At 37.7% G+C, this 25,481-nt stretch overlaps 2 protein-coding genes and 1 pseudogene across 4 annotated transcripts in view; 2 read left to right on the top strand and 1 right to left on the bottom strand.

Annotated features, from left to right (window-relative positions):
• The window catches only part of Morc2 (MORC family CW-type zinc finger 2), a 42,833-nt gene extending 28,307 nt beyond the window's left edge, over positions 1-14,526 (bottom strand). For all 3 annotated transcript variants that reach the window (XR_007980283.1, XM_052199452.1, XM_052199453.1), the window contains exons 1-3: positions 13,023-14,526; positions 5,133-5,186; positions 1,851-1,885 (exon numbers count right to left, since the gene is read on the bottom strand). Coding sequence is in view for 2 of the 3 variants with exons in the window: in XM_052199452.1 (XP_052055412.1) it covers positions 1,851-1,885; positions 5,133-5,186; positions 13,023-13,090 (157 nt within the window). In the remaining variant the exon portion in view is untranslated. The remainder of the gene's footprint in view (positions 1-1,850; positions 1,886-5,132; positions 5,187-13,022) is intronic.
• On the top strand, positions 7,176-7,302 carry LOC127696958 (uncharacterized; annotated as a pseudogene).
• Positions 14,076-23,523, top strand: Tug1 (taurine up-regulated 1). The gene is made up of 4 exons (XM_052199708.1): positions 14,076-14,160; positions 14,513-16,874; positions 17,894-18,635; positions 20,174-23,523. The coding sequence occupies exons 1-2, from the start codon at positions 14,076-14,078 to the stop codon at positions 14,947-14,949; spliced, it is 522 nt and encodes a 173-aa protein (XP_052055668.1). The 3' UTR covers positions 14,950-16,874; positions 17,894-18,635; positions 20,174-23,523.
• The last annotated feature ends 1,958 nt before the right edge of the window (positions 23,524-25,481 follow it).

Below are 25,481 nucleotides of genomic sequence, written 5' to 3'. Positions count from 1 at the left end.
GTCTCCAGTTCTTGCAACCCTAAGTCCTGCTGACCTAGAAGTTTTGTTTTCAGAATGGGGAATGTTTCTACCAGGAGAACATACATGGCATTGAAGCTCACACTTACTCCTGGCCACTTTGGGCTTCTAATGCCTTTAAACCATGAGGCTAAAAAAAGAATAACATTGTTAGGAGGGGTGATTGATCCAGATTACCATGGGGGAAATTGGATTGCTTCTGCACAATGAAGGTAAGAAGAATTGTGTCTAGAGTGCAGAAGATCCTTTAGGGTGTCTCTTGGTGCTACCAGGTCCTGTGATTAAGTCAATAGGAAATAACAACAGCTTAGTCCAGGCATATATTCTCAGGAATGAAGATATGGGTCACTCCTCCAAGGGGGGAAAAAAACAAAAAACAAAATAAGACCCAATGAAGTGCTTGACAGGGGTAGAATAGAATGGGCAGTAGAAAAAGGTAGTTATAAATACCAGCTAAGGCCACATGGCCAATTATGGAAACAAGGATTATAATTGACAAAAGGATTTTATATTTTGTTAAGAATGTGTTTGTACAGATATTTGTGTTTCCTTTCAATTTCCTTATCATGCAATATAACATCAATTAAGAAATATCAATGGTTATCATATTTAAGTTTGAGATACTAACAATGTCCCCCAAGGGACATCTCCACCTATTCTAAATTTATGAGTTTGAGGTTTTAGAAAGGGTAGTTATTATCATTTTAGGTGTAATTATGGCCTTGTTAAGTATATAATATGCTTGCAACTGTATGTGAGATAGTTACAATTTAGGCATTATTATGACCTGGTTGTTTTCATTTGTAAATTAATCACGACATAAAGAGAGATGACTGTGTGACAAGTTGACAAGAGTAGACTTGTGATGGCTGTTCTTGGTTGTCAACTTGACTATATCTGGAAATTAACTGGAATCCAGAAATAGAGGTCACACCCGTGAGGGATTTTCTGCTTGGTTTGAAGTGGGTGGATCCACTTCTAGTCTGGACCTTTGAGGTAGAAAGGCACCTGACTTTGATCTGAATCTTGAGGCAGGGACATACTCCTTTAATCTGGGCCAAGCCTATATAAGGACATGGAAAACAGAAGCTTTTGCTCTTTGCCTGCTTGCCCTCATCTTGCTTGCACATCCATTCCTTCACTGTCATTTTAACCTACCTCTTTGGGATTCCAGTGTATAATGAAGACTAGCTAAGACATTCAGCCTTGTGTACTAAGACACTACTAGATTCTTGGACTTTCCTTCCATTCACAGCCAGCCATTGTTGGATTGTAATTGTTGGATTGGGGGAATCCAATTAGAGTTGCAGCCTCTAAGTCATTCTAATGAATCTGTGTGTGTGTGTGTGTGTGTGTGTACATACATGTATAAATTATATATATTTTTTCATTCTATTAACTTCTATGACTCTAGAGAAGCCTGACTAATACACCATGGTCTCAACAACTCTATAAACCAATTACAAGCTATTTCTACTACATCAGCAACTTTTCAGGGAGGAACCTCTGCTGCCAAGAGTTATGAGGGATTAATTTCAACAATATCTTGCCTTCCAAAAAGATGAGAAATACTGGGTCATTTTACTTCCCACTATTCTGTTTCATAAATCTCCTAGGTTCTAAGGCATGTATGATCAGAACTGCCCCATTTCCACCTATAACATGAAGAAATTCTGCCATCTCCGGGCTGCAGAAAGCACTTACTTAAGCATATTATATTTTTAAAAAAAGTGTATACACACACACACATACATACATATATATATATATACATACATACATACGTTAAGAAAAAGAAAGTTTAGCATTATAAGGTCTAAAGTCTGGCTTACCAGCATAAATGTCTATTCTGGTAGCATCAGCATCTCTGCAAAATTAAAGGGAGAAAAAAAAACCCTTGAGATACAAATGAGAATATGAAGCATCAATCAGCAAAATGCATACTATTTTGAATTATTTAAGCTATAGAAAAGACTATTTGGCTTTTTTTTTCCCACTTGATCACACAATTTCCCTGACATATGCATGAACTATTTCAAGCACTCCAAATTATTTAGAATTCATGACACACAGGACCTGGATACATTATTAAGAGTTTCATACATCCTAGTATCTCCATGTTCAATATGTAGCCAAGAATGACCTTGAATTTCAGATCTTCCTGCTTCAACCTCCTAAACACTAAGAATACAAGTGTGCACTACCATACTCAGTTTACAGCTAGAGATAAAACATAGGATTTGTGTATGTTAGTACACATTCTATAACTTGCACTATATGCTCAATATCCCTGGATATATTCTTCAAATGTTGATTTCACTGTAAAAATTGTTCATTAAGAATATTATATACATACATGTCCAAGTGTATGTACATGTTCATATATGTGTGAATGTACTTGGGCAAGTGTGCATGTGAAGACCAAGGTTGATCCTGAGTGTCCTCTTGTCATTGCTCTCCACTTGCTCTTCTTTTTACATTTATTTACTTTGTTGTATGCTAGTGTGCATGGTCATAGAGCACATGAGGTCAGAGAACAATTTAGAAGAGTTGGTTCTCTCCTTCTTTCTCGTGTACTCAAAATGGTCATCAGCTTAGCAGCAGACAGCCATTTTACTGAACCTTCCACCTTATTTTTACAGAACATGGATCTTGAAGACTCAACAAAACTGCCTAGCCAGAAAGTACCAAAGAGTTCCTTTCCTCATCCTCAAGCACTGTAGTTACAAGCATGTGCTCTTAGGCCAGGCTTTTATGAGTGCTGGGACTCAGGTCTCATTCTTGAACTGTAGCCACCCCGGCAGCACTCGTGCGCATGCGCACACACACCAAGATCAATACTTGTTTCCTACACTCACTTTACTGCAATCATAAAAAGATGTTCCAACATGTATTTTTCCTTCTTTCCAACATTTGAAAAGGTGTAATCCACCACAGATCTATGAAAAATTAGGTCTCATGACAAACACTGTAATAAACAAATCAGTTCCTGAACCCACAATCTTATCTTCCCTAATCTTGAAAGGAATCTCATTAGATTCCAGCAAACAGTTGAAGTCAGACAAATTTGTCATAAATAGTAACCTCTTTAAAGGCCTGGAATTACATTAGTACAGTTCTATTACGTACAGACAAGGAAACAGGCATACTTTCACTGGTTTCAAATGAAAAAAAAATCCACTAAAAATTCACACAGTTCTGGAGATGTAGATCAGAGATAGAGTATAAGCTTAGCACATGTAAAGTTTGGGTTCAATCCTAGCACCAAAACCATAAAACAAAAAAGATATGCATACCTGCATATGTACCTATTCTCAAAGGTATAAACATGTTTTAACATACGTGGCTGAGGAACCGAGAATATACTTCAGTTGGTACAGTGCTTGCTTAGCATGAACAAAATACTGGGCTCAATCCCTAGCCTGAAATTTAACATAGCGATGCAGGCCTCAGAACTGAGTAATCCCAGTACTCAGAAGGTATAAACAGGAGAATTCAAAGGTTAAAGCCATCCTTAACAATATACAAAATTTGAAGCCAGTCTGGGCTACATGAGATCCTATCTCAAAAAATTATCTGCTACAGCAGAACACCATAGTTCAACTAAATTAATAAGCAGCAATTTCAATCATAATTCCATTAAGTTACATTTTTTAAGTGAATGGGAAAATTATAAACTAATCAGAATTAAAACAAAATGGGAATTTTGTAGTTAAACAATGTGTCATCTAGTACATTTCCATAAGCAGTGTATTTTTATAAGCAGTACATTCTTTTCTTTTCTTTTTTTTTTTGTTTTTTGTTTTTTTGGTTTTTCAAGACAGGGTTTCTCTGTGTGGTCCTGGCTGTCCTGGAACTCACTCTATAGACCAGGTTGGCCTTGCACTCAGAAATCCGCCTACCTCTTCCTCCCAAGTGCTGGGATTACAGGCGTGCCCCACCACGCCCGGCTCAGCAGTACATTTTCATAAGCAGATAACAAGTAACAAAAGCAAAATAAAAAGTATGATAACACATATCTATAATGTCAATAGTCAAGAAACTGAGGCAGAAGAATCTTATGCTATACAGCAAGACCTGTCTTAAAAAAAAAAAAAGTACTAACAGTATATGCCAGCTGAACAGACATTAGGAATTTTAAGGTCACTAACTGAGGACGGTTCTTTTTTTTTTTTTTTTAATTTTTTTAAATTTATTTTCTATATTCTTTGTTTAACTGAGGACGTTTCAAATTATACTATCAACCTTTACCCTCTTCTTCCTTCACTAGTTATCAACACTAGTCAATAAATATCTGAGTTTTAGTTTATATTCAATAAAACTAAGATGATATTTTCATAATTATAAATAGAATCTTTGAACTAGTCTTTGTCTGTGAACAAACCCCAACTTTTATTTGGTCTTATACAGTAATATGTATATTCTTTTAACACTAAGAACACTATATATGAATGCTGAAACATGATTCCTTCCAAACATTGATGCTAATAATGGAAGATACTAGACCAGGCATAGTAGCACACAACACACAGCATACAGCCCATGAGAGGGAGAGGTCAGAGCTCTGTAAATTCAAAGTCACCCTGGTCTATCTACACAGTGAGTACCAATCCAGGCAGAGTTACACAGTGAGGTCCTGTCTCAAAATAACAAAAAATTCACAATGGAAGACAATGATTAAGAACATCCACTTGCCATAAAAACATGTATTTGGGAGAGGATGTAAAACTCTGGCCTAGTTTTAGAGGCATTCAGTGGTATAGCATCTTAGCAGCACAAATTAATATTATAACCTACATGTCCCATCAGTTTGAATATCCTATCTAATTCCCTACTTTTCACAATTACCATGCTCTAATACACAAGAGAGGGTGATTTAGAAGTGGTTAGTTTCCTATTTTTAGGTTAGATCACAAAGAGCAATGAATGAATTTAATGTAATCAAAAAAAGTGTGAACTCCTATGCTAATAAAAATACTTCTTGCTAACAAATCTCTTAGGAGTTATAACAAATACAGAAAAAACTGTCTTTCTCTCAAGTCATCTGAGAGCAAAGGCACTGATGATCCAGAAAGTTTCCACTTGAAGCAGTTATAGGCTGGAAGGCTACATACCTTGCATTATCAACCAGTTCAGCAAGAGCACCAAATAAGAATTCATGAGTGGTTCTGAAATAATAAATTTTAAGAGTCAACAAAAGTATTATGAACTGAACATGAGTCTTAAAGTTATAAAACATTTAAGAGGTTTTAGAAAAAAATCCCAAATCCCCATGTACACTACTAAATTTAAACTTCTCTATAACACAAGCCTTTCTAGAGCTAATTCTTCTCAAATCAACTCCTGCCATTTGCTAGAAATATTTTTTACTATTTTTAGTTGAAAAACCCACCTTAAAGAATCTTTAAATGTCTACATGCACTGTTAAAAGTAATGATAGTCTTCCTAGGGGGAAAATGCTTCTATTTTATCTTTCATTGCTTTAAGCACCTGTCAGTTTCTTCACAGAAAGAATTATAAATATATAATCCTAGCAAGTAAATAAATATCTTGAATTCTGAAAAGATATGATTACTAAACCCAAACTTTCAGAAGCTTCCAGGAGATAACCACTGAAGTCTCTATTTAAAAAGCTTAATTTCCTCCTAGATACCCAGAAGACCACATCAAATTTCAGAAGAATTTGACTCAAAAAACAAAAAGGATGGTTTTATCCAACATCTGAGAAAGTCAAAAATAAGTATTTTTGTTTATAAGCTGCACAAGAGGATGAGTTTTCTCTTTTCACTGGTGCAGATCACACTCAGATATTTATAGCACAAACTGCTAATGCTCAATTTACCCTGTCTTAATTCATGTATTTTCCTGTATCAGTCTCCACCAAACAAAGTAGAACAGGTCCACAAAGAACCATCCAGAAAAACAGCTTGACTTTTAAAGGAAATAGAAAGTAACAGACACAAACCATTATCAATTTTTATAAATTATTCTTGCTTTTTCAGTTTCAGTCAATAGTCAAGATGACAATTTCTAAAAATTTAGATTGAAATATAACACTAATACCTGGCATTTAAGATCTTGGGCCACTTATTATATTGGTCTAAACAAACCATAAACATTAATTTATAAAATCTCCTAACAACTATCCAGGAAAACTGATTTTTGTCAGTCACTCATTTTTTTACTGTGAATTTTTAATAAGTAAAATTATCACTTCCTAGAATTTTAGTGAGAAATTTTATCCCATGAGATCAGTGAATATATCTGTTGTTAATCCAAAGGTAGTAGGACTAAGAGATATGTTGTAGCAAGACATGGACATTTTTTTATCACCAATTCACCATTCTTCTGGCTAAAATCCAAATGTTAGGTATTTGACCTGGAAAAATCAAATTTCTAAAAGAAACCTTGCCTTTAAAAGTCATCTCTTTATTATAAATAAGTGTCTACAAGTTATGGTAGCAGTGTCCCTATTTCTATGAGCCTGTAAACTCCTTATATCTTTCAAAAGATAGTAAGATGATGAAGAACTCAAGGCCTGCCTAGACTATGTAGCAAGATTCTGTTTAAAAAAAAAAAAAAAAAAAAAGAGGTAAAAAAATTAAGGAAATTTCAAATTTCAAACCAATGGGTTGAAAATCCCCAAATATTTGGAAAACATAAATATTTATATTATGATTCAGAACAGTAGCAAAATAACAGTTATGAAGTAGCAATAAGAATAATTTTATGGTTGGGAGTCATCACTATATTAAAGGGTCAAAGCATTAGGAAGGCCGAGAAGCACTTGTCTAAGAGAGCTGAGGATATTGGTATGTGGCTCAGTATTTGTCTAGCATGCCTAGGCCTTATACTTAGTCCTCACCAAAAAGAGAGGCAGGCAGACAGGCAGACAGGTTGGAAAATTAAAGTGAATTATTAAATATAATGTAAATTAAAGGTCAACCTAGAAACAGAGGCTGTAGTTCGGTGTCTGAGCACTTGCCTGAGTTAGATCCCTATACGGTAAAAAGACAAAAAAGTCAATCTATACCCAGGCATTATGGCATACAACTGTAATTCCATAGGGCCAAGGGAGGACAATGACAAGTCTTAGGCAAGCCCAGGCTGTATAGCTAGATCCTACACTTAAAACAAAATTATTAAGAGGGGAATCCAGCTTTGAGCACTGGCTATATTATGTCTTATCTGGGGTGTAATTATTGCTAATTGAATTAGTCCAATATCTCACCACAATGACTTGAAATAGTCAGCATTGGCAATTCCTGATAGTCTCTATAGAGACTCAATTTTTTTTTTTTTAAAAAAGAAGACTCAAATATTTATTCTCAAGTTTTCAGTCATTTATCTTCCTGTTTGATATAAGCCCAAAAATTATATCAAATTAGTTTTCTATACAATCCAGAATGGAAATGTAGAAATATAAAATAGCCAATTCTATTTTTAATAATTTTAGTTTATTTAAATATAAACATGTTTTTAATATATATCAATGAATCTCAAAAAACTTAGCCTCTGGAGTACAATAATAAGACTTATATCAAAATATACTACCAATTCACTTGTAAAATAGAGTTCAAATTCTTCTCTCTTAAAATATTATTGGACTGGGGAATGTAGCTCAGTTGGTAGGTAGATATACAACATAAAACCAGGTATGGTGGCATATACCCATAACTCAGATATAAGGGCAAGAAGACTGGACGGTAAAAGTCATTCTTGGCTACTTTCCAAGTTCAAGGTCAACCTGGACTATGTGAAATCTTGTCTCCAAAAAAAAAAAAAAAAAACTAAAAGGAAAAGAAAAGGAAATGTATCTGACCTTTAATTGTAAAACCGTAAATAAGATTTATGGGGAAAGTTATAACACTCTTTGCCTTAAGAACAAAAGAATACCATAAGCACTACATCCAATTGTTTCATATAAATATGAGATATTTAGAATCCAGTAGATGGCTATTAAAAAGGCAAACATGAAGCACATCTAGCTAAAATTTCACTGTACTCTGCAAAGTTTAGAAATGTGCTTTGTATATAATCTTTAAGAAAAAAAACCCAAATTTTGTTGCTACCAGTAACAGCAGTATTTTATACATGTGTATTTCAGATAAGCTAATCGATATTTAAATGTAGATAAGGAGTGTTTTTGTATAGTAGTACTTACCATTAAAGGGTCTTAGTGTTCTTGGGAAAGTCAGAAACAATACTCAGAATCTCAAATGATAGAAGGAGCCTATAAATGCTGAAGCCATTGTTCTAAATATTTCTTAAAAATCATAAAAACACACAAAATGCAAGTTTCCTTTTTTGACAAATATTTCAAAGGGTATACTGTAGCTAGCATTTTCAAAAGACATTCATAAATATTTTAAAAAATATTTGTCAAGTCAAGCATAGCTGTAGACATTTTTAATTCCCCAGCACTCAGGAGGCAGAGGCAGGTATATCTCTGAGTTTGATGCTATCCTAGTTTAAGTAATGAGTTCTAGGACAGCTGGAGATAAACAGAGAGACTCTGTCTCAAAAATAAATAAATAAATGAACAAATAAACAAATAAATAAATAAATAAAAGCAAAACAAACAAAAACCCACAAAAAAAAAAAAGAAAGAAAGAAAAAGAAAAAGAAAACCTTTCGTTACAGATAAGTTTCATTTACACATTACCCAAAGTCAACTAACTGGTAAAACACAAAGGCTTTTTATAAACTGATACTTTCAATCATGATTTTACACTTGTGACCCAGAAGAAATAGTTTTCCAGCTCAGCATTTCTAGCAACAAACTCATTTTGCTTGTTATGTAAAGAAAATGGTTTCTCTAGTCAACCTGAATTTAAACCAAAAAGTTGTTCACAAGCTCAAAGCCATGAAAATTTTTACTGAGTTTATTATTCGTTGACGATAGTTAATTGCCTCGACTGCTAGAAAATAAAGCTAGTGGTACATGCCTTTAATCCCAGCACTAGGGAGACAAAGAAAAACACAAATCTCTGTGACTTCCATCTAAGACAGCCAGAACTATACACAATGAGACCTTGTTTTGAGAGGTGGGGGGGGGGGGAGGAGGAAGAGGAGGCAGCGGTGATGGAGGCTAAGAAATTCTGGAATCATTTTATATTCAAATAGTGTGCACGCATATATATGTATATATACATATATATATATATACATATATGGATACACACACACACACATACACACACAAATATATGGTCAACCTTTATTTCAGCAGGCTTGCAAGTCATATGAAATACAGAAGTCTCCGACTTGATTAGGTCCCTGTACATTCATGTCTCACATTGATAAAACCACCCAAAAATACCATATGCCAAAGGTAAATCACAGAATGTTCCAAGAGTAATAAGACATAAAAAACTGTCACCTTGGCTCAGTGGTTAAGAGCACTGACTGCTCTTCCAGAGGTCCTGAGTTCAATTCCCAGCAACCACATGGTGGCTCACAACCATCTGTAATGGGATCTGATGCCCTCTTCTGGGTGTGGTCTGAAGATAGTTACAGTGTACTCATATAAAATAAATCTTTTTTTTAAAAAACTGTCATCTTAAATTAAACATTATGCTCACCTGACTACATAAAGTATATCAAATCAATTAACTTAAGATATTTATCTTATGTCAAAGGAACATTACTACTACTACTATACCAAGAATGGCAGGCATAAATGAGGAAAATTCCTTTAATTTGAAAACCCTAACCTGTATAATCTCAAAAAAGGAAGTGTATATCAAAAGAAACTAGATTTTTCAGGCTGACATGAGAATTTGCAGCCTGTTTCTAGCCTTGATATATATATAACTAAGAATAACCATCAATATTAAGTATCATAGGATTTAATTTTCATGAAAACTGAAACCTGTTTACTCTCTCCCACATATACTTCTGAATGTGTCTGCTTAGGTACTGGAGATGGCTCAGTGCTTTAGAATACATACTGGTCTTAAGGACGACTCAGGTTCAGTTTCAGGCTCCCACATGGTGGCTCACAAACATCCCTAACTACAGTTCCAAGGGACCTGATGCCCTCTTCTGAACTCTGTTGGTATCAGGCATGAATGTGGTACATATTCATACATACAAATAAACATCCATATAAAATACTATTTTTAAAACTTATCTAATGTCTAACACCAATGACAAGCTACATTACTCTACATAAACAATATAAAGAAAATAATAAACACATTTGACTGTTATATGGCATAATCTTCAAACACTAACATATTAGCTCCATCTTACAAATGAATAAACTGAGGCTCAAAAAAGTTGCCTTGTGCATAGGTATGGAAAAGCAGCATTCAAATATAGGATTTTGCCTGGGCTGTGGTGGTGCACACCTGTAATCCCAGCACTCTGGGAGGCAGAGGCAGGCAGATTTCTGAATTCAAGGCCAGCCTGGTTTACAGAGTGAGTTCCAGGACACCCAGAGCTATACAGAGAAACCCTGTCTCCAAAAAAACCAAATCCAAAAAAACCAAAAAAAAAAAAAAAAAAAAAAAAAATATATATATATATATATATATCATATAGGGTTTTCAGGTTTCTAAGCACAGGCTTTTCACAAAACCACAAAGATTTCTACCTTCTAGCCTGGGCTCTTCCTACAAGTCTACATAAAAAGAAAAATAAAATACTGTTAATTTCACAATTCGAAATATGATTAATATTGTAACATATGAAATTGGCATTTTTTTAAGATTTTTAATAGAACAAAGAAGGTACTGTAGGACCAATCTTTCCTTCTCTGGAGTTGATTTATGAAACCATTCTACTATTCTACTAGTACAATATATAAACATTTTTAAAGTTTTACTTTTCTCTTAAGAATGAACTTCCTGTCAAGTCATAATGACAAAAACAAAACAACCACCCCCCCATCCCCCCAAAAAACAAAACCTTAACCATGACCCACACCAGAAATCAGAAATCCCAGCACTTAAGAGGCTGAAAGTCAGCCTGGGCTACACAGTTAAGCCTTGACTGAAAAAAACAAAACACCCTCATTGTGGTGTTGTAGTGTTAATGTTTTCTTCAAGTAAAACAAGACACATTCAAATCATTTCAAAAATCAAATTTGTGGTCCAGGTAAGAAATTTCAGGGTTTCCAAAAAAGATAAGCTAATCCTTTTATGCTGAAGGAAGCACTAATTTCAATCCAACATGGATAAAATTCACAGAAAACTTTCCAACATCACCTCATTCAAGTAACTCAGTTTACTTCCTTGCTTTGGCAGTGTTCACATACTGTTAATCATGTGTACAATAACAAAGGGAGAAATACTACGCAGAAATTTTAAATTCTCTGCCTTACAAATAGAAAAACAAAACCTTCAAAGTAATGGTCAATATTAGGTTAAAAATATTAAGCACTAGAGCCAAATGCTTCATACTGTCTTAAATCTGGGTACCTTTATTTTGCCTCTCCAGCTGCCTCTCTGTAAACCTTTAATTTCTTTGAGCCTCAATGTTCTCAAATGCAAAACAAGAATAATTCTAAACCTCTAGATTTGTCTTAGAAATTACTTTATATTTAAAACAGTAAGTACTGGAAGCAATGAATTGCTGATACTACTGTTACTGCAGAAAGTCTATAGTGATGCTGGAACAAGACAGATTTTGAAGGCCCGTTCAGGGTCTTCCAAGTTTCAGAATATTTATAATTCCAAATTTACTCTGCCAGTTCAAAATTCAAATCTGACCCCTTTATAGAACACACTCAGCCATAAATATTTAAGTCCCTTCACCTGCTTATTCTTAATATGTGGCGCAAATAAAAAGAACACTGAAAGTGCAGCCAAAGGCTGTGCTAACATCTTAGATTAATGACCTAGGTTCCAGATTTATAATCTGTATCCAAGGTAATCTCTGTGGTACCATTTCTTAAACTGATCTACCTCAAAACAAACAAAAACCATTCCTAAATAATGCAAACCTCTTGGTAATGAACAAATCACTACTCAGAAAAACTTACTATTCAGAAGTTTTCTTAGAAAGTATCATGGAATCACAAAAGACGAATGAGATACCTGAAGTCTACAATCTCTACCCTGCAGATGGTTCTTCTAATTGGACCATTTATTCACCAAATTTTCATTATCTCCTCATCCAAATACTCTCTTACCTTGAGCCCAAAAGTAACAGGTGAACAGAAAGATTAGACTCTGGCAAGATAACTTAATGAAGGGCTTGGTGGCACACATCTATAATCCCAGCATTTAGGAGGCAGAGGCAGGCAGATCTCTTGAGTTCCAGACCACCCCGTCTGGTTCAGGCCAGGCTAGGCTAGGTGGAAAGACCGTTTCCAAACTAAACAAATAAACAAACCCTAAAATATTCCACACCGAATGATAATGGTGTTAATCTCTTCACTTACTCAAGAACCATGAACACAGCATGCTTCTGTGATTTCACATATTTTGGGAAAAGAATACCTAAATCAAGGACTTTAAAGAAATTAACACTCTTCTTTAGCATATATAAACTACATAGGATGTACTGCCAATTTGCCAAAAAGAAAAAAACAATTGTTTGCTGAAAATTAACAAACACTTTCTTCTTCCAAGTTGGTCATTTATGTCATTATCTTGTGGTTGTTGCTGTCGTTAAAAACACTTGTTTAAACCCAATTGTCTAGGCTGTTACTAAAGATGTGCAACAGTTGATACTAGATGGTCCAAATTCTGATGATCCAAAGAGCAGTTTTGTTGGATTCCTATTAAGCACTTGGATGAAACAACTCAGTATGATATTAAGTTTGTATTTTGAAAATTTTGATCCAGTAAGTGAAAATCATTTCTTCTAGATTACCAACAAATATTTCACTGATCTCAGTTCTTCAATACAGAGCTCAAGACATCCAGTGATATATATTACTCCAGTGACACATGCCAAAGAATAAAAAAGCAAAATTTTCTGGAGAAAGGATTTCCATATTAACATCAAGGAGGAGATACTGGTTACCTCAGTGGCACCTACAAGATACTTACGAATTTGTGTGGAGATATTCAAAGGTTAGTTGAGCTCGGTTGAGACTGCTGTAATTGGTGAAGGCCATGACTGTGTTGAGTCCAGTCTTTGCCCGTTAACAGAAAAGTACATACAGTGAAATAGATTTCCTCAGGATTCTGTCCAGTAAAGGGTAAATTTGTGCTTCTTAGTGACACATAAAACAAAAATTTCCTAGTATCTATCCAAAATATAGGCAGATATTTGAAACTGCGAGGGATTTAAGTATTTCAATGACTCTGATGTTATACTTTGGAAAGAACTATATTCTAAACCTACAGTCCTTAAATGCTCTGGGAGGGGGGGTCAAGCTTCCTTCACACAATTACGGCGTACATCAAATGTGAATGGTTCGCAATGGTCTTCAAACTTGGCGGTTTACAGCTTCAATTTCACGTTCTTCAAGTCCTTTTCTGTTCTCCTAAGTTCAGGAAATTGACCTACTTCTGACGGTTACCTACATCATTACCACCGACGAGTTTTGTCACCACCGAAGACACCAGGCTCCTCAAAAAAAGTGCTCTACTGGACAGTGCAGTGGAGTGGATGCTATTTCTGGCTTCACCGCTTCCCAACAGAAAGGTCCTTGATACTGACTGACGGATTTCTTTTCCCAAACCCCGCCCCAACACAGCTTGCTATTATGCCACAATCACCACAGGTTGTGGGTGAAATTACTCACAGTGGCTCACAGAAACACCTCACAATACACCCTCCGGAATCACCTCAGGTGCGCCCTTCCCCCACACGCATCAGAAGATGGCCTCGGGCCCTCAGGCCTTCCCAGGCCTGGGTCCTGTGGCCACCTCCTCGCTACTGACAGAGAGGAGTTAGTCCCAGATCCTGGGAGAACAGAGGACAGTGGCGAGTGCACCACCAGATCCGATCGGGCGTTGCCTGCAGCTCGCAGATGCCTTTGTCCCTCCCCGCGGAATTGGAACTCAACCACCGCAGCGCGCTCTTGGAACCATGTGCTGTCGCTGCCTCCGCTGTCGCCGCCGCCCGCACCGCGACACGCCGCGCCTGAACAGACGATGACAGGACGAGCGTCACGAGATTCAGCGTTCAGGACGGCTCTGCGGCCGCCGCCACAGCTACCTCAGCCACCGCTTTGTCTCCGTAAGCGCACGCAGCGCGAACCACCTCGCTCACTCCCGACGGACGGCCCTGCCGCCGAGGCCTCCACCGCATCTTTGACCAATCACAGAGCTCGAAGTCTTCCCGCCCCCGCCCTGAGACTCCACCTTCTGATTGGCGGGCAACCTTGGTCCACGTGACCGGATCTTGGTTGGCTGGTCCGCCCCCATCACGTGAGGGCGCGCGCCTCTCTTCCTGCTTTCCTGACCCTCTCCGCCATTTAAAGGAACAGTACCGGGGGCGGGCCGAGCGACGCAGCCGGGACGGTAGCTGCAGCGCAGAGCGGAGGAGCCATCTTGTCTTGTCGCCGGGGAGTCAGGCCCCTAACTCGAAGAAGCCCTGGCGCGCCCTCCCCCCCTCCCCGGTCTGGTAGGGCGAAGGAGCGGGCGTGCGGTCGATCGAGCGATCGGTTGGCGGCTCTTTCTCCTGCTCTGGCATCCAGCTCTTGGGGCGCAGGCCCGGCCGCCGCGGCGCGCGCCCGGTGGCCGTTGGCGCTCGCGCCGCGTCTTTCTTCTCGTACGCAGAACTCGGGCGGCGGCCTATGCTTTTGCGATCCGACGAGGGGTCGTCCGGGTGGTTGGCGGCGGCGGGCAACTGCTCCGCCCCGCTCCCGGGGAGGCGGCGGGGGAGGCTGGGGTGGCCGGGGCCGGCCTGGAGGCCTGGCGCCACCCTTCAGGGCCTGCTAGGACCCAGTTGGAGGGTCAGGAGGGAGCTGGAGGATGGTTGGTGGTGGGCTTTCTCCTTTGCCTTTTCCTGCTTATGCCACCTTAGTGGGGAGCGAGAGCTCTGGCGGCAGCTCCGGGGTGGGGATTCGAGCTCCGGAGTCGGAAGATCTGGGTTTGCTTCCGGGCCTAGCCACTCGCTGGCCGAGTGACCTTAGGCAAGTCACTCTGTAATTTGTCTGCGCCTCAGTTTCCTCCTCTGCCTATCAGTGTGTGTATGGAATTGGAAGCTCTCTTCAAAAGTGTCGGTTTACATAAAGATGATTATTGTTTTTATTTTTCTTTGAGTTGCAAGAAGACATAGCAATTGCTCATTCCCTGAAATTAAATTCGGGAACCTTTTATTGGAGTTGGAGATCGGGAGGTTCTCAGAACTTCTTCTGTACAGAAACACGTGAGAAAGTGTTTCCTAGGGGAATGAGTAGATCCTTCAGTAGCAAGTTTTCAAAGGGGGCTGTGATTCAGAAGAGTTTAGAACATTTTTTGCCACCGGGAGGAAACTGAGGCCTACATGTCATTTGGGACCCTTCACAACCAATATGAAGCCCCCATTTGAGTCCCTGGTATATGTGAGCTGCTTCTTAATGCATAATGGCTGTTTCAGGTAACATCACTTCACTGCTTGGCTTTCATTCTAAGCCCTTTCCTCTGACCATAGGGTGCCTGAAGAGTAGCTGATGCATATGGTACAATGGCACCCAATACAAAGCAGCTACGATTAGGAGTGAATGTGTTCTCTAGTAACAAGAAGTGTAATCTTTGGCCCAGGATTGTTTTCTGCTGCTCGTACTGGTGCCTGACTACTTTTCTTTCATTAACTATTTTTTACAACCATGATGGGCATCCATTATTTGCTCCTATTTTGTATCCCTGGTTTGCGTGGTTGATAGTGAACAGGCTTATTTTTAAATGGTGCTGCCAAAACCAGTTAATGGTGCACATGGATTTTTAGAAAGCGGGCTCCTTGGAACAGACTGAACCAGGCGTTGGATTCCTGAAGATGTTTGGGATTATTTTTTTTTGTTGTTTTTTTTGTTTTGTTTTGTTTTTTAAATTGAAGGTTAAAAGTTTTTGAAAAAGCTTTGTTGGACTCTGGCTGAAACACAAAATCAATATATTTGGAATCATTTTGAAGCTTAACTTTTTCCTAGCCAGCCTTGTATTCTAATTGCTTGCAAATGTGAGACTGAATGGCCAAAATACCGTTTGTTTGTTTGTTTGTCAGCTGCTTTTTATCAAATTCCAGGCCATTATCCAGCAAACACTATTAAAATGTTTGAACAGTTGGGTTTCAAACATTTTTGTTTTGTGGAGTGGTGCTTATCAAGTGGTACAGCTCTCTAAGCAAGTGAACACAAACATATTTAAGTGTATTTTGTATGATTAGATGTTACCAATTCTGATATTTTATTCAAATGTCTAAAAAAGTAAGTTGACTATTCCCTTTACCAAAGGGCCAGAGACAAATGGTTTCCTTTCAAGAGAAATGACAGTTTTGAAGAAAAACTGTGTTGGTCTTAGCTCTTTTGTAATTAAGTCTGGATGTACCTCAAAAGACTCTTTAAGACTGTGGTGTTAAAAGGCTTTCCTCTGGAGAAGGAGAAAAAAAAATCAACTGGAACTTAAAAGCTTGAAATTCCATAACAAAACACAGATGTCCAGGATTGGAGGTTCATGAAGTATTTGCAGGAGTTGGGAGTGGATACACTTTCCAGTGTAGCTGCCATCATAGACTCCAGGCTCCCAGAGTTTCAAGAACTGGACCTGTGATCTAGAAGAACTTGTCAAGATATGACAGGAACTCTGGAGGTGGACGTTTTGTATTCGATTTTGGAACTGTTGATTTTGCTGTGAGTAAAGAGGCAACGACTCACCAAGCACTGCCACCAGCACTGTTACTGGGAACTTGAAGACCCAAGTTTCTGTCCAGACCATCAGTGCAAACTGACAACACTCCATCCAAAGTGAACTACGGTACTTGCCACTTTCCAAAATGCCTTACTTTTCATTTCTGCACCTCTGCTGTTGATACTCTCTACCCTGGAAATGCACTTCTGTGGTTCTTCACCTGGCCAATCTCTGCCATTTCATAAAACTAAGATGCTCTCTAACCCTGTAACTCTCTTAATATTAAAAAGAACATCTTTAGGATAACTTTAATCTCTTATATGCAAAGTCTGGTTCCTTGCATGCATTTTTTTCTTTTTCCATATAGGAAACACTAAAAGTAAGAGTCTTGGTTTTATGTATCTTTACCCAAACATTCTGCCATTTCTAATGAGGCCTTTTTAAAAGCAGGGACCCTTAATCCTCAGTGTGAATAATTGCTACATTATAATTAACGTTACTCTAGATAAAAAGAATTGATTAGATTTCATGCTTTATTTCATAATCCTAGATTTAGGGAATCATATGACCTAAAAAGAAACTGAGAATCAAATTGTTAAAGACAAGAATGGGACCAACCAAGGCCTTACACTTACTCAAAATATAACTTGTTAATATAAAGGTTAGGGCAGTGTGTAAAGGACAAGAGCATAAGACAGCATTAGGACGGCACCAGGAAAGTTAAGAGTAAAGTTAGTATGTTACCTAAAAATCTTTTTGTGTGTGTGTGTGTATGCCAATTATGAAAACTTTTCTTCCTACCAACTAATGGCCAACCTGATAGTTGTAGGGATAGAAACCCCATTAAAATTATTTATACAATGCCTGAGCACATTACTGCCCCACGTGTAGGACTTTTAAGGCATTTTCTATTTGTCACATCCCTGAGACAGTTAACTTTGCCAGGGAACATTTTGCATTTGTTCATCCAGCTTTTACTTTTTTGCTGACCCGCTCTTCTAGCAATTTCTATCACCATCTAAGCCAGGTTTGTGAATATCCATCAGACAGTAGATATGCTGACAGTAGACCCTCACCCCAGTGTTAGACTCCTCTTTATAATTCCATGTCTTTGTTACCTTTTTTTTTTTCCCTGCCCCTTCTAGTCCCGTGCCTCCTGATTGCTGAATGTTCACCTGGACCCTCCAATGACCTTCCTTCTGCTACTCCATCAGCCTACAGACCTGGTACTTGGATTTTTGTCCGTGGTGATTCCTACCACCTTACTACTGAAGAAGACACCATTCCAGTGGACCACTGTGACCCAAGAAGCATTCAGCCATCATGATGTGGCCTTTACCTCCACTCCTGTCCTATTCTGTCCAGATTCAGCACAGCCCTTTATAGTGCAGTCAAGAGTCTTCAAGCCAAATAACTGAAGCTATTTTATCACAACAAAGGCCAAGTTTATTCCATAAATGTACAGTTCATTTCTGCAGTTTATTCTTCAGAGACACACAGTAAACTTGGACCAGGGGATTTTGTTTTGTTTATATTGTCAACACTGAAGAAAGGCATCATCTCTGAGAATAACATTGGACCCTACTCCACAATCTCAAATGATTGAAGTTTCATGAACTGCCTGGGATCCTGTCAAGGCCACTGGACTCTTCCTACTTCAAATCTGTAGCTGTCTACTGAATGAGAAAGCAGATATTCTGACCCATTGGGATCAAAACCAAGGCATATTGAATTCCTCATAGTATCATCTTCGGGTTGCTCAGGAACCAAAGCTTTTCACACCAATTTAAGAAATTCTACTGAGGAATCCCTTTACCTAACCATCTTACAAGGCTTCAACCAGATTCCTGAAAAGGCCTCTTGATATATCAAGATAGAGCCTACATGGTAATCTCCTCTGTTTATATAGCACTTTACAGGTTCAAAGCACTTTCATTTAAGCCAATTAACATAGTTACACCACTTTTTGAAATGAGAGAGCAGAAGTTTAAGTACTTCAGCAATGCCTAGGTGACACAGTGATAGAAGTTAGTCCTGACTCCCAGTCCAGTATTATCTTAGCCTTTGCTTTATCCACAGTATTAAAACTACTGGAGACTGAAAAATGCATTTGCTTCCAATTGATATGGTGCCCTTATTAGAGCACAATGTTTGAAGTGCAGTTGTGATAACTACAGCTAGAACATCCCTTGATGACATTCCTAAAGTGTAGAAATAAGCAGTCTCCATAGTGGTGGTTGGTTTGAGAAAAAAATAGGAAAGAACATACAATATGAAACAAAAGATTTTAGATTTTCATGGTTTCCCCAAGAACTCAATTATCTACAGATCTGCTATGTTTGTTAATTGCTTTAAGTTTTGTTAATGTTCCTGAACACAGAAAGCTTACCTGTAATCTTCTGTTCCCAAATAGGTAGAATGAGTCACTTGCTTTTATATATGTATATAGTTTATCGTTTTTTGTTGCCCAATGACATGATAAAATATGTAGTATATGTTTCCACACAAACAGTGCAGTGTAGTGTATTAAGGTCTCAAGATGTGCAGCAAAGCTTCATTTAGCCCAATGATTGGACACATGGATTGCTGCGGGTTTTTTTTTTTTTTCCTACATTCTTTTTAACAGAACGGAAACTCAGTGATATAACCAGTAATTATTAGTAGATTGGCCTGGAGACCCCATAATAAATTCATTGTCTTTGAAATACCCTTTTTCTCATACTTTGTTGTTAAATGATCGAATTAGTGTGTTACATCTGAGGATTACACATTTTGATTACCTTTTTGTCAAAAGAACCACTAAAATATTTATGGGATAATCGGGAAGAATCTGAGGGGGGGATGATTTTTTTTCTTAGTTGAGTTAGCAATAACTTCTCACTGGAGTTCTGTAACTTTTAAGGGGATTGCTTCTCAGGTGTGTAAGGAGAAAAAAAAAAGATTTTTCATAGAATTAGAGTTGTGGCCCACTGAGATCTTACTGCTTAAGTGAAGTCATCCAACCATGGACTTCTCAAGTAATATTTGCAAAGAAATGGATACATTTCCCAGTGTTATTGCAACTTAAAACCAATAATCTCGTTCCCTGGTAATCATCTTTAATATTTATTTTTTATCATTTTTGGGGGGAATTTCATGCAATATATTTTGATCATACTCCCTTAACTTCCCCCAAACTATTTTCATATCTTTTTGTTAATCTCCCAATTTGTGCTGTTCAGATATTTAATGACAACCAATAGAGCATGGTTGACGCTTTTAGTCATTATTAAGCCCAACTTTAAAACTTACAATAAAATTTAAATTTTATTAATCTGTAACATGGTTCACATAGAGAAAGAATAGAAAAACTTTGTCTACTTTGTCTTTGCATTGAGCTTGCTTACCCACATTTTGGTTTCCATGACCTATTTTTTGTATTTCAGCATTTTGTGAACAACTTATCACTGATTTTCCAAAGGCTTTGTGCTCATGAAGTTCTTTGAAGGAAAACTATGTGGAAGTCCAGAGTAAAGTGAAGCTGCTCTGGATGAAGTAGTGAAGTGGGAGTTGAGGTCTACAACCTGCCACAACCATCTTCCTTTACCACCATGGTGATGCCTAAAGGGACTTCCTTATGAAAAATTCTTCAGAAAATTCTGCTTGAAATCACTGCCCTAGACAACATGTTTGGCATTCCTTTTATGTACTTCTAACTCAAAACAGTTCTTCAGTTGATGCACAACATGTTTGGAGATGCTTTATCCAGAGAATGATGATAATACAGCATTGTCTAATGAAGTTTTATTAATAGCATTCCATCCAAGTGGACTTCCTGGAGTTGGATAGAGCCAGAGAGCAATTCATGTGTATCCTACACTGAAGAACCCTATTGACTTTCAGAAACATAGCTATAACTAGTGGTACTGGAAGTACACGACTTGGAAGTGTATGTAAATTGCCTGAGAGCTGGTATTGAAGCTGATGCCTCCTTGAGGCCATCTTGGACCAAGTTGTTCATTTGACCTCTCCTCGTTAACTATGGTATTCCATGTAAAAAGGATGACCATTAACTATGAAGCAGAATTGAAATACAATTTTTCCTAAAGGGACTTGCAACCTGGTTATCATTCATTGTCTCAAGTTTCAAGTCACGTTGATGCAATAGTAATTAAACTGCTCCATTGTTTTTTGTTATTTAATAAATACTCTTTCCAGGGCTTAAAAAAACCAAACTAAATTTCTCCAACATGTGTATACTTGTCTATTCAAAATTAACTACTCACCACTATATGGAACAGATGATCCTGAAGACACAATCTTTGAGCATCCTTTATCATATGTGTGACTTAAAATGTGGCTGGAAAGTGTCCCTCTACCCAGTGAAATATTAAAAGATTAGTCTTCATACCATCGACTCTTATGTGTGTGATAGGCAAAGTTTGACATAGGCATTTGACTCTAGGCTATGATAGCTTGCTAGTCTCCTCAAGTAGCATATTGTCAACCTGTTTGCTGGAAAGATAGACTAACTTGGAAAAAAATCTATAAATGGCAGCTAAAGATTTTTTCAGTATTACTGAGTTTCTGTCCTTGGGATATTTCAATGGAATTTCACCAGTCTCTTAGCAGAGTGGCTGACATTATTCCTTACTATGAAGTATTCTTAAGACATTAAGATTACTTTTTTAGAAAGGATAAAATTCCTGACTATCCAAATCATCATAGTGAACAAGACTTCAATTTGTGACCTGAGAAAAGCTTATTTCTCTACTTCATAATCAATTTAAGGGCCAAATGCTATCAGCTACTCTGAGTGCACTGGGTAAATGTTGGAACTGCCTTCTTTATATCCTTGTTTCTTATCCTCTAAACTAATCATGGTTACATGATTCTCACCACAAATCAAATCAGACTCAGATCTTGTTATTCTAGACTGCTCACAATTAACAAATCAAACTCTGGATGACTTCTGCTTGTATATGCAACTACTATTTGTAAAGAAATTACAGATTCACTTTTCTATTACCTCTACATTGCTAGCTCTTTCTTTGGTGTTTGTATTAAAAACAAAACTAAGCTACACTGCCAGCTATTCCCTCCTGCCATACTCAGTTAAAACAAAGAATCAGGAATCTAATCAGTGATTGGATAAGTAGAAAAAAACAAAACTTAAGGCAAAAGCCTTAATCTAGGGCCTTTTCTACTATCTTCTTGTCTTGGATTTCATCTAAATCAATGCCACCCAACCAGTCTGAGGTCTTGACTTGTTTTTAAGATGATTCTTAGAGACGGGCTGTATTACAGAAGGTGAAGACTTGATTACCAAAGAAAGTAGAGCCAACTATGACAAACCTGACTCTACGATCCTATTGTTCCCAGATGTAGCATAAACTCATAACTAGAACCTCAAGTCTGCAATGAGGATATAGCCTTCTAAGCTGACAGTTCTTGCACAGATGAGCAAGAAAATGAAAGCTGCTATACCCAACTGGCCCTTTAAGATCCAAAAATGTCTGGACTAAACCCTGTGGAGTACCCAGGACAAAAACTAATTTACAAAGCATCATTATTAATCTCCCTGTTCTTCTAGATTATAGTTTAATTATTGGTATGGCTGGCCCTGCTGAAGTTTACCTATCTTCAGCTCTTAACCTGCCTTTTTTGACATGCTACTGCAATCGGATTAACTGGCTATGAGAAGACTACAGTCAGTTTCAGCCTCTCTCGTGCCCAATTCCACCAAGGAATTTTGACTAGAAGGAACCCGTACCTCACCCCACCAGAACAGGAAGGACCATGCTGCATATTCCTTGACCAGCAATGTTGAGAAGTAGAGAACAACCCTGCTTATTTTCAACACCTGAAACATCTGTTTGATCTAATAGGAGTATAGAATGTTGACAGCAGAGTACATTGCTTATTTCTTTGGTAACTCAGAAATGAATATGATTGGCCCGGAAATTGTGAGGTTCACCTTGACAAGAAACAGCAACACCAGAAGTTTACTGCTGAACTTAATTTGCCACTAACTCAAATTGCCTCACAGACCTGCTTGCCAAGTAGGAGGCTAGTTTTCCTGCTTCATATCACCATTGTAGTGGGGCTCTGATAATGACTTAAATGGGGACCTTACGGTGAATCCTAGACTATGATGTTAATGGAAATTGTCTATTCAAGTGAATTGTAGGTTTCCTGAGGACAGAACAGACATCACTCCTGGTGATATTTAGAATTTGATTACCAAGGAAGAAATACCAGCTGCTGAAAGTCAACTTTATGGGCAAAGATTACTCTCTATATCTGGTCTTATCCTGGATGTTAGTTTCTTATTGCCCAGCCACCATTTCCATCTCTTAACTTCCTGATGTTTTTTGGAACCATCTCCAATTTTCAGTCCTTGTGGTTTAGACAGTCTTTTTGTGCTGGACATTTTGTTGCAACCTCATCAATCACAGCAAAGTCCATCTTGACTCTAGTAATTAGTTCAGGAATGGATGCATGATTCAAGTTTGTCCAATGATAATCAACCCTAGGTGTTTTCTCGGTTGTGGAGAAGTTCTCTTAGATGCTTTAGCTTTGTAGGAGAAAACTCAAACCAACAGGGCCTACTATGTTGAATGAGCCAGGCAGAAAATGAAGCCAGTACAGAGGGAAATGGAGCCAAAAGAGGAAGAGACTTGAGTTCTGATGACCACATTTATGCCCCTGTATCCAACTGTGCCTGAAGCTAATAGTACATCACCTGGACTTTTCAGTTATGTGAACCAATAAATTCCCTTTTTTGTTTAAGTTACTTTGAGTTGGGTTTCTGTGACTTGAAATTGAGTCCTGACTAATAACAGTAGTTAGAAGCAATGAAACTTGGCATGTTCAAGTTACTAGAGGCCAAGGCCACATTGAAATTATTTTCTAAAGGCATAACAGAAATTGAGAATAATACACTACAGAAACATAAAACTTACTGGTACAAAACTTCAAGTGAAATTTGTTGCATACAGTATGGTTCACCAATAAAAGAAAACCTACATAGTTAACATAAATAAGGTACATTTATTGTGACCAGACATAGAAAAATGGCCACAATGGGTTAAGTGAAACAGTTGATAGAAGTGTATGGTGTGGACCCATTTATTTAAAGGTGTGTGCTTATCTTTGTAAATGCTTAGGTTACTGGTTTGAGCAGTGTAGAGTACATGAGATTCAAATTCTATATGACTATTTTAGACTATATTACTTTTAAACTTTATTTAAAAATAAATAATTTTAGAAATAAATGCCCGCTGTTTGACATTGGCAAGTTACTTAACCCAGAGCTTATCAAAAGATTAAAAAATAACTCTGATCTGGGTGTGGTGGTGCACGCTTGTAATCCCAGCACTTGGGAGGCAGAGGCAGGCGGATTTCTGAGTTCGAGGCCAGCCTGGTCTACAAAGTTCCAGGACAGCCAAGCTACATAGAGAAACCCTGACTCAAAAACAAAAAAAAAAAAAAAAAAAAAAAAAAAACTGTTTAGTGAATCTAATACATATATTCTTACATTATGTGACCTGGCAGACTGCTACACATTAGGAAGCTTAAAACTTAGGAATTGTTGCTTAGTTTTTAAAGCATCCTTAAAACATCTTGAATCAATATCAGCGCTTGATAGCTTCATCTTACATGAACAATTACCCCAGATTTTAAAGTGATGGCTAACCTACTATGCTGATTTCATTGTCCACATTAGGCAAAGAGAGGGAAATGAGTCCCTTTTTAAAATCTGTCACAGAAATAAAGGTTAGCAAGGCCTTTGGATTGTTAAATCTGTTACACATGTACCTTGAGTTTTCAGCTTAGAAAAAGTTTCGTATCTTAAAGCACTCTTGATTTCTGTAACAGTATACATTTACATCTTGGCTACTGGTCCACTAAAGAGTCTCTTCTCCATTTAAACATTGGTTTAATGGACATCTATTGCTTTGGTCTGCCTGAAATCACTTTTGTCACTAACAGAGCTCCACTTTCTTTGGAAAGCTACTCCTTCACTTTCCATATGATGTAGCTTTAGTGGAACAGTTTGTGGAATACACTGACTTCATACTCCTGGTATTTATTTATTTTTGATGGGACAGGGCTTCTCTGTGTATCCCTGGCTTTCCTGAAACTTGCTTGTAGACCAGGCTGGTCACGATCTCACAGATCTACCTACTCCTGGTTTCAAGTGCTGTATTAAAGGTGTGCACCACCACTGTGGCTAGGACTTCTGATTTTAAAGAGAAACTACAGAGGCAAAAATGAGAGGAATTGAATGGTTTTGATGAAAATGTCCAAAGAAATGATAACAGGCAGTGATACACAATCCCCTGGAGAGCCCATTTTCAAGGAGTTACTCAGATTTTCCTTTAGTTGTAGACTCTCACACATCTTTATAAATTTAACCTTTGTAAGGAAAAAAAATTTCTAAGATTGGCAAGATGGCTCAGCAGATAAATGTACTTGTTGCCAAACCTGAAAACCTGGGTTGGGTACCCAGTATCTACATACTAGGAGGGATCCAACTCCAGCAAATTATCCTCTGACCCTCATATTTGTGCCAAACATACATACAAATAAATGTAATTTTTAAGTGAGTTTCTATTGGTGGTAACTAAATGACTTGAAGGAACCAGAGAATAAAATAGTAAACTTTAGACTATCATGAAAGCAATTGATTTTTGCCCTGAAACTGAATTAAAGGTATGGTAACTCTTGTAGAATTCCTGGAGGGAAAGC

The sequence above is a fragment of the Apodemus sylvaticus genome, chromosome 11 (genome assembly GCF_947179515.1).
Source record: "Apodemus sylvaticus chromosome 11, mApoSyl1.1, whole genome shotgun sequence".
Classification (NCBI taxonomy): domain Eukaryota; kingdom Metazoa; phylum Chordata; class Mammalia; order Rodentia; family Muridae; genus Apodemus; species Apodemus sylvaticus.
Note: the sequence above shows the minus strand (reverse complement) of the source record. Positions and strands in the feature narration are given on the sequence as shown.

What these genes read in the sequence shown, in the direction of transcription:
- Tug1 (XM_052199708.1), top strand. Translation starts at nt 14,076, where the DNA reads ATGACAGGACGAGCGTCACGAGATTCAGCGTTCAGGACGGCTCTGCGG. An exon ending in TCAGCCACCGCTTTGTCTCC is followed by an intron (nt 14,161 to 14,512) that starts GTAAGCGCACGC and finishes CCTAACTCGAAG; the next exon opens with AAGCCCTGGCGCGCCCTCCC.